Below are 9,327 nucleotides of genomic sequence, written 5' to 3'. Positions count from 1 at the left end.
TGTTGAAATTTTATGAAATAGCTTATCAATTACTTTTCTATTGTGGGTGCTGCAAAGAGGGCTTAAGATGGCCTTGCTCTTTCTGGAGGAGACCGACTTAAAGAAATTCCTTCACTCTCCTTCACAGGTCAGCTCACTGTCTGAGGAGAGGGGGTTGTATTAAGGGCCCTATAATGATTTAACCCAAAATGTCTTTGCTATGGATAAAATTGCTTTGTATTCTGTAGTTGTGGACCTGAACAGGACATGGGTGTTAGTCACAGATAGTGTTTCATTAAATACACAACGAAAGAGTCTAGCAACACGCGAAGGCTCCTTCTTCAGGGGCTGGGTCCAGAATTTCCACGGACTGACTCCAGGCTGAGAAAGGCGCAGTTGGTCCTGTAAAAATACTCATCGCTACTTCAATAGCATCAGCACCTGTTCCTTTCTGCTAGAGCGGAGCTGTTCGTTCCTTCTTAGAGTCTCTTGTGTCTGGATCCTTGCCTTCCTGGCTGCAGCTGTCTAAGCCACCGAGGTCACATGTTTCACGGGGGCACCTTTCTGCCGGACTTCAACAAGCACCACACCCAACTATGGGGGAGGCAAATAAAGTGACATAGATCATTTAGACTGACCATACCATTGGTGTCCCTGCTGACCTCTTCACTGTCCCGTGCAGTGGCACCAGAAGGCCACGCACGCAGCTTAGATCGTATTCGTGTTTTTCGTGAGCCCGTACGCTGGAAGCTGAGCAAGACAAGTCTATCCGAGTGACGACCGTGTCGTCTGTAACATGGAAAGTAATTAGTAATTATCCTTTGGAGGATTGTCAAAGTAACTTGAAATGTTGGATGTTGGAGATTCGCACCAAACTTTTGCTTCTGCTCTCTTTGCTTTAACTGTACTTCCAAGGCGTGGCCGACTTAAAAAGCGTTTTCCACACGTCTGTTCAGTTCACTCGCAGCGCTGCCTGGCCACCGCCACACCTTTGGTGTAGGAAAGTGAAGGGCTGCGGGTGTCCCCTGGCGTCCCGAGGCGGAGGGAAGCCCTCGCAGCACGCATGCGCGCAGAGGAGCCGCCAGCCCCTCTTAAGAGGGGAGCGCAGCGCGCAGCCCGGCAGTCGGAGCTGGTTTGCAGCCTTGCAGGGCGAACGTGGGGCGGCCGCGCGCTCCTCCGCTCCCGTAGCCCGAGGGACTGAAACTTCCGTGGGCGGCTCCCACCGGAGCGCACTGTCCCGGGCGCACCAGCGACAGGGAGAAGGAGACGGGACGCGAGCTACAGCAGAAGCCAGGGCGGGCAGCCCGCTGGCCCCGCGCCCAGCAGCAGCCGCGGCCGCCGCCAGCCGGGCGGGCTCCGGGACTGCAGGGGAGGTGCGGACACTCGCAGCGTCCCGAGCGGTGGCAGGAGCCATGAGGAGGATTGAGCCCGGGGCTGCGGAGCTAGAGGGCGGCCGGCCGTTGCACTTGCTGCCCGGAGCTCTGCGCACACAGCCCGCTTCTTTGGCGGCTTCTAGCTCCGGAGGTAAATAGAGGAGAGACGCACCCCAACCGCGCGGGACCCCGACACTGAAACGCTCCAGCGATAGCCTGACTCCTGATCCGCAGCGCGGCGTCCCCTCGGGGATGCACAGGGAAGGTTGGATCGCACGCCAAGCCTCCAGGAGCGTTCCTTCTGTGATGCCCTCTGAAGGCCGAGTCTAGCCGGGAAGCCGGGACCGGCTCACTAGCAAGGAGGGATGACTTAGACCCTGGCTCTGCAGCCTGGGTGTCGCGGCAGAGGGGAGTGGCTCGCACAGAAGGTCCCTGGCATCGCCGAGCCACAACTTCTTGGGGAGATCTACATCCTCCAGAGACATCACCCCCCGCCCAGGGCAGTGCCATGTGGGGCGGACGCGGCTCACCCGTCACCTCTTCTGGGCACCGCGCGTCGCTGCTGCAGCTGCTGCTGGCGGCGCTGCTGGCGGCGGGGGCGCGGGCCAGCGGCGAGTACTGCCACGGCTGGCTGGACGCGCAGGGCGTCTGGCGCATGGGCTTCCAGTGCCCCGAGCGCTTCGACGGTGGCGACGCTACCATCTGCTGCGGCAGCTGTGCGCTGCGCTACTGCTGCTCCAGCGCTGAGGCGCGCCTGGACCAAGGAGGCTGTGACAACGACCGCCAGCAGGGTGTGGGGGAGCCTGGCCGGACAGACAGAGAAGGCCCAGACAGCTCGGCAGGTAGGGCATCAGCGACCAGGTGCAAAAGGGGAGGGCAGTTACTTTGCCTGGGCAGCAGGGACCTGGACGCTTGGAGAGTTTAGGAAAGGGCCTGGTAGCAGGAAAGACCTAGTTTTTTGTTTGTTTGTTTTGTTTTCTTGCCCCCTACTTATTAACTTTGTGTGCAAAAAACTCGAGACAAAACACGTTGCTTCTGTTCAGGGCCCTCCCTTCCCCGTGACACCAGTTTTCAGGGAATTTAATGGCAAGGGTGTGCCCCCTCTCCGGAGAAGACCTGCCCAGGGTTCTCCTCCAAAGATCCTCAGAAGGAAGGCAGTTGGGAGGGTAATGCTGGGTAGGGGGCAGTTTCCCGTGGGCGAAACTTCACCTCTTCGGGATGAGCCAGTGCACAGTTCCCGGTGCCCACCTAGGCCTCTAGGAATCTGGTTGGTCTCCTGAGGCCGACTTGATAGATGTGACATTGGAGCAGTGCCCAACTTTGCTCAGTGAGGCTTTGATTATTTAACAGTCAAAGCCAGATTTTGAAAAGAAGCCTGTCAGATAACTTAGCAGATTGCATTTCCTCGTTAGACACATCCCCTCAGTGGAGAGGCTGCCTAATCGAGTGTGTGTGTATAGGAGTGGCATTGCCAGAGCCTTGGCATTGCTGGCTTCTGGTTGACAGGGCCTGCCCCCCCCCCCCCCCAGCAGCTCTTTTCAGTTGGTGGTGTCTTAGCAGTCAAGCATTTTTTAAGTTCACCGCTCCTGCTGCCCAGAGTCTGAAGAGAAGAGAACTGAGGGTAATTCTAGAGAAGGTACCATCTGAACTCCAGCTCGGCTTCACAGAGTGTGTGGTCTGGGAATAAAGCCTGCAGAAAGGAGCCAAATGGCTACAAGGTGTCTGTTAAGTTGGGCTTGTTAATATTTTCTAAAAAGTCGGGATGGTGTTGATCAAAGCTGGAGGCAGCAGCTTGTGCTTTACTGCCGCTGTGGGTCATGGGTACCCTCCTCTCTGCTCCTAGGTCATGGGTACCCTCCGCTCTGCTCCTAGGTCATGGGTACCCTCCGCTCTGCTCCTAGGTCATGCGTACCCTCCGCTCTGCTCCTAGGTCATGGGTACCCTCCGCTCTGCTCCTAGGTCATGCGTACCCTCCGCTCTGCTCCTAGGTCATGGGTACCCTCCGCTTTGCTCCTAAACCTTCCCTTTAAATGTCCTGCTCCTTTCACAGCCCTGCTGCCGTGAAGGACAAGGTGCCCAATTAAGCCACCAGGGGCTGGCTCCCGATAGCATCGCATTCTTTACCCCTGTATAGTTATTTACACTTCCAATTAAAAATCCTGGAAAGAGAACAGTTATTTCTCCCCAAAACTCATTATGTGGGCCAAGACTGGTTTCAGCTAGTTTTTGCTATCATATTGGAGGTGAACCTCACCTGTGTTCTTTTTGTTTACCTTGTACAACATGTGGGGGCTGCTATCTCAATTTAGGGAGTGAAACATTTTAGTGTATGTAGGAAAAAGCTTGCCTTTCGCTGCTCCCGTCCCGGACTTACTTGGCCTACAGGGCTAGTCTAATGAGCGCGATACAGCTGTGGGAGCCAGCTGGGCTGCAGATGGCAGCAAGCCTTCCGGTCTGCTGAATGGACCCCAAGCGTACAAATGGCTCTGTTCAGCCATGGCCACTGCCCACTTGTTCAGTACCCATGAGATATGTTCAGTTGTAAGTCATTATTTCTCCGTGGTTCCGTGGGGTATGTGAACAGTGTGACTCCTGGAACGGTGTCTCTGTGAAGGGTCTTGGCAGATCTGACCTTTGAGGTATGGGCTCCATGCTGCTCCATCAGAAGCGCTGGCAGCTGGGCTCCACCAAGGCTGGTGGGACCCATGCGTGGAATGCAGTAGAGAGGGCTGGGCTCAGTGGTGGACCGCTTCCTTAGCATGGGTGAGGTTCCAGGTTCAATTCCCAAAACCTCACGCCCACGCCCAACCCCTGCCAACAAAGGGAATCAGGAACACATCAAAGGCAAGTTTCTTGGATGTAGGTAGAATTCCACAGGAGTGCCTCGGAGGTTTTCTGCAGGCTCCTCCTGCCTACTTGTGTCCTGAACAGTTGTCGCACCACTTGCTAACATGACTTGCTATCCCTATAGAGTACTCTAGGTCATGGGTACTCTCTGCTCTGTTCCTAGGCTTCCACAAACCTTTTAAATTTTTATTTATTTTAAAATATAATATATAATTAAGAATATATATTAAGACAAAGTCTCATTTTATAGCCCAGGCTGGCCTGGAACTTACTGTGTGGCCTAGGCTGGCCTTGAACTCAAGACGGTTCCGCTGCCTATGTGCTGAGGCTAAAACTGTGAGCCACCATGCTAGGGCCCCAAAATGTTCATTTGGTTGGTTTTATTATTTTTTTTTAATAATTTTAAAATGAAGTTCATTACTGGTTTTACTAACAGGCTTTTATTGCTATTTTACAGTTTTATTTTTCAGACTAACTCAGTGCCCACTGGCTCTTCCTATTTTTCCCACTTCCCCATCTTCCTCAGCCTCTAGTAACTATTCTTCTATTCTCCCTTTTTATTAAGATGGGTTTTTAAGAAATTTGTGCACTTTTTAAATATTACATTTTTTTAAACTTTTGTCTATTTTTGTGTGTGTGTATGCGCACGCGTGCATGCGTGTTTGTGCTGTGGCATGTATGTGGAGATCAGAGGACAGGTTTTTAGGTGGAGACTCTCCTTCCACCGTGTGGGTCCTGCAGGTTGGACTCAGGTCGTTAGGCTTGGTGGCAAGAGCCTTTATTTGCTGGGCCATCTCACTGCCCCAGCGTTTATTAGTTTGCTTGTCTTTCCCCTCCCGTGACCACCTATGTCTCATATTCTGTTTGGAAATGATAGCGGGTCATAATCTGGTCTAAGTTACTTTTTTTTTTTTAATTGTTCTGCCTGTAAGAGAAGAAACTTGTTAAAAATAATGTCAAGAAGAAGTCAAGGAATGTGTAGTATTTCCTAGAAGAAAAAGACAGATTTAGAGACATGTAAACTCGGTTCCATTTAGACCCTGGGGCTTCCTGTTAGGAAAGACTTACATGTAGGCTGCTCGGCTACTGCACCATCATCTAGATCAACCTAGAAGGGGCGTCTGGTGTTAAATTAGGGGAATCTAAGCGGGATTATGAAGTTTAGCTTCCGGGGGGGCCTTGCCACGCCTGAGGGGGGCCTTGGCCACTTTCCAAAGCACTTGGCCCTGGAAGTTGCGTCTTGTGTACTGGTGACCAAGCTGACCCAGCCTTCGTCCTTCGCTTCTGAGTGCACTGTTTGTGCACACCTGTCCCTGGCGTTCTCCGCTCACTGGGTCCTACGATAGTCATATGTGAGCCGTAACGTTACGTTTCTGTTCTCTCTCCAGTCCCCATCTATGTGCCTTTTCTCATCGTCGGCTCTGTGTTCGTCGCCTTCATCATCCTCGGGTCTCTCGTAGCTGCGTGCTGTTGCAGATGCCTCCGGCCAAAGCAGGATCCCCAGCAGAGCCGAGCCCCAGGGGGCAACCGCCTGATGGAGACCATCCCCATGATCCCCAGCGCCAGCACGTCCCGGGGGTCATCCTCTCGGCAATCCAGCACAGCTGCCAGTTCCAGCTCCAGCGCGAACTCGGGGGCCCGCGCTCCCCCAACCAGATCACAGACCAACTGCTGCTTGCCCGAGGGAACCATGAACAATGTGTACGTCAACATGCCCACAAACTTCTCTGTCCTGAACTGTCAGCAGGCTACCCAGATTGTCCCCCATCAAGGGCAGTACCTGCACACCCCGTATGTGGGGTATGCGGTACAACACGACTCTGTGCCCATGACGCCAGTGCCCCCATTCATGGATGGCCTACAGCCCGGCTACAGGCAAGTCCAGCCCTCTTTTGCTCACACTAACAGTGAACAGAAGATGTACCCTGCCGTGACCGTATAGCTCGCAGGGCGCCGAGTAGACTCCTTTATGAGACCCAGCCAAACAAGGCCAGGTTCCTGCACCAGAAGTCTGCACGAGTCGGTGGTGTTTTGTCGGTGCTCTCCTGACTTCATGTGTAGAACGTCTCCAGAGCAGCCTCTCTGTGCACGGTTCCTGACTCACAATGGAAAGACACAGCCCCTGGATCGCCACCTGTATCCTCAAGCATGTGACAAATGCTTGAGCTCCTAAGTGCCCTTGAGGTGTGGCTGCCGGAGTCAGAGCTTCTCTGTGGCCATTGTTTCCCTCTGTTTCAGCTGCACGGGAGAACACCTGTTACCTCCCCTTCACCTAGGCTGGTTTTTAAATCAGTGTTCAAGGCTGAAAGGAGATGTAAATAATATAATTATTATGAAAAGAAGCCGGTTTGAACTCAGACACTAGTCAACAGCCTCAGTCCTCCAGAGGCATGTCTTAATTTCATTGTAAAAGATACAGTTTGTCTATTTTTATGCTTTGGGGGGATCTATTTTGTGCTATTTTTTTAATTTGATAACCGTGTGTATAGATCATATTACGAAGTGATTTTCTATGTTAAAGAGATGAAAAAAATGTATGTATCTAAAGAAGACATTCAGAATTCTGGAGGGGGGGGTTGTTGGCAATGCTTTTCCACGGAGCCTTTTTATTTCCTGCCTTTCCAGTGGCACCTGAGAAGTAATTTGATGCTTTTGTTTTGCAATCATGAGCTATCACCTGCTGTGTTCCTAGTTACTTCTGACTTTGCCATGCGATGTGGCCTGGGGCTCTGTTTTTTTCTGCCAGGTTTTGGGATCCCCTTGGCTAAGTAGTACCAAGGGCAGGGAATTATCGAAGTGTGGATGAAGATCGGTAAAAAATGCAGAGAAAGGTACTATGGAGATGCTCAGTACAGGTCTTCAGTCATCACGGGGACCCTAGACATGAATTGCTTTGCAAATCAGAAGGCTTTTTTATACTCTTGTTATCAGAATGGTCTGTTTTTCCAGCAGCAGGAGCTAGGAAAGTCAGAGGAAAAACTCTCCAAGGAGACATGACTCCTGGGTCTTCAGCAAACTCTGCAATCACTGCCAATGTTTTAAGTTATCAAATTCAAGTGAATTTATATGTTGATTACTTATGGAAAAAATTAAATGTGTGTAAGTAAGTTTTCAACTGCTAGAAAAGCCAAAATTTGTTCAATAACTGTGAGGTTTGGTCTTCTGTAGGTCTGGCCACAGCATCTGTCACCAGTCCGTCGTCTCATGATGACGCGAATTGTGTGACGTTGTTGTTGACAACCGGTATCACCAGAGATAGGAATCAAAGAGTTTTCATAGCCAAAGCAGGAGAAAATCACTTTAAATTTCTAATAAATATTTTATGGTGTGAATTCCTTGGGGAGTGTTTTCTTTATAATTAGTTGTTAGTAGAACAGTTACTTAGAATCATAACTACCGTGAAATTTCACTGTAGCTGGTATCTAGGAAAGTCAGATGTATTTGTGGCAAACCTTGGCACGCCAAAGACTGTTTTTCTTTGGGATCGCTTGTCATCAAGCTAATGCAAAGTTCAGGGACCAGTGAACTGAAACATCTCAGAAGTAGCCCGGGATGGCACTTCACAAATACTTGAGCTCCAACAAGACCTTATTTATAAACAAGACCTTATTTATATACTTATTTATGATTACACCTATTTGTGTGTGTAAAATACTGAGATTTGACGTCCATGAAATCACAGTGTCTCAAATCAGTTTTCACCCCACCCCCTTCATCCCAGCCATCTCAAAGGGTAAAACCCAGTCTAAACGCTATCTCTACGAAGCCAGGCAAAAGCAGTTTTGCCCAAGGAGCTGTAGGTGGCCAGTTCTTAAACTGACACCAGGACTTTGCTTGATGCAGGGTAACCTCTGTGTGCTTCTGAAACAAAGGATGGTTGGTGGGTGCTTGCTTGTATCTGAGTTTCTTCCCTTTTCTGGGTATTGGAGAAGTAAGTTTTATGAAATAAAATGGGAGTTTTTGCCCAATGAAACCTCATCCTTTTTTCCAAAGATGACATCACCAGAAGCAATTGCTGAGCTTTTGGATTTGGGGGAGAACTGGAGAGAGTCAGCAGAGCAGAAGTACAAATACCTGGTTCGAGTATGCCTTCTTTGCTCTCTTGAGAATATAAAAATTCTGAGCCTCTATGATGTAATTTACATGCAGTCGAAACATTTTACAGTCTGTCTAAAAGGGGGATCATTTGCTGATGGAAAGATAGTCACATTTTCTACTGTGTATAAACCAGCAGCTTTTCTCTAGATTTTAGGAGAGAAAAATCAGATCTTCGCAAGGAAGAAGAAACTAACCAGCTCATCTGTTGAAAAGTGTGGACCTAGCACAGTGGCTCAGGCTTGTAACCTCAGCACTTAGAAGGCGGGGGGGGGGGGGGGCACTGCCATGAGTTCAAGGTCAACCTGGTTCAGAGGGAGCCGGCTACAAACAATTGTGAACTGGGCATGGCGGCTTCTCCCTGTAATCCCAGCACTTCGGGTCTAAGGCAGGACAGTTTGAGGCTCTCATGGGCTAAATAGTGAAACGTCTCAAAGAAAAGCAAAACAAAATGCAAGGGGAAACTCCCCTTTTACTATCTCTACTGCAGGGGAGCAGTTAAAATGTGCCAATCTCAAACTGGGAGATGTAGCTCAAGACTTGACCTGACTATGTGTGGGAGGCCCTGAGTTTCATCCCCAGCCTCGAAAATTAACAATGACATCAGCATCAGCATCTAGGGTGGTCAGCTGGCAGAGACAAATGTGATTCATAGATTTATTCTGCAGCCTGCACCTTCCTTGCCTGGCCATTTCCCTCAGGCCCCTTGGTCTCAGGCTTTTAAGATTAGAGTTTTATTTCCTGAGTTCAGTGACCCCCATGGCCCTTGTTTCGTTCTAAACTAGAATCTATGATTCCCTCGGAACAATTGACAATCAAGCTGTATGTCCACGAGTGTCCTGATCTGTGGGAGGGAGATGTGGTGGTTCTCAAAGCTGAGCCCAACAGAACTTTGGAGCTTGATGCTCTCTCTCCTCAGGCAATCCCACCTTGAACTAGCACAGTGACCTTTCTAGGGTGCCAAGCCCCCAGCCCACAAATGCTCAGCAATTCCTTGAAGTGGCTCAGTCAACTGATAAACGACACACACACT

The 9,327-nt window shown here is 50.3% G+C and overlaps 1 protein-coding gene across 1 annotated transcript; it reads left to right on the top strand.

The window, feature by feature from the left end:
- The first annotated feature begins 1,110 nt into the window (after positions 1-1,110).
- Positions 1,111-7,934, top strand: Shisa2 (shisa family member 2). The gene is made up of 2 exons (XM_057786200.1): positions 1,111-2,194; positions 5,588-7,934. The coding sequence occupies exons 1-2, from the start codon at positions 1,861-1,863 to the stop codon at positions 6,139-6,141; spliced, it is 888 nt and encodes a 295-aa protein (XP_057642183.1). The 5' UTR covers positions 1,111-1,860; the 3' UTR covers positions 6,142-7,934.
- The last annotated feature ends 1,393 nt before the right edge of the window (positions 7,935-9,327 follow it).

The sequence above is a fragment of the Chionomys nivalis genome, chromosome 12, assembly GCF_950005125.1.
Source record: "Chionomys nivalis chromosome 12, mChiNiv1.1, whole genome shotgun sequence".
Taxonomy (NCBI): domain Eukaryota; kingdom Metazoa; phylum Chordata; class Mammalia; order Rodentia; family Cricetidae; genus Chionomys; species Chionomys nivalis.
Note: the sequence above shows the minus strand (reverse complement) of the source record. Positions and strands in the feature narration are given on the sequence as shown.

Excerpts from the sequence above, each read along its gene's own strand:
- Shisa2 (XM_057786200.1), top strand. The coding sequence starts at position 1,861 with ATGTGGGGCGGACGCGGCTCACCCGTCACCTCTTCTGGGCACCGCGCG. Across the intron at positions 2,195-5,587 it reads AGGCCCAGACAGCTCGGCAG|TCCCCATCTATGTGCCTTTT; the intron begins GTAGGGCATCAG and ends TTCTCTCTCCAG.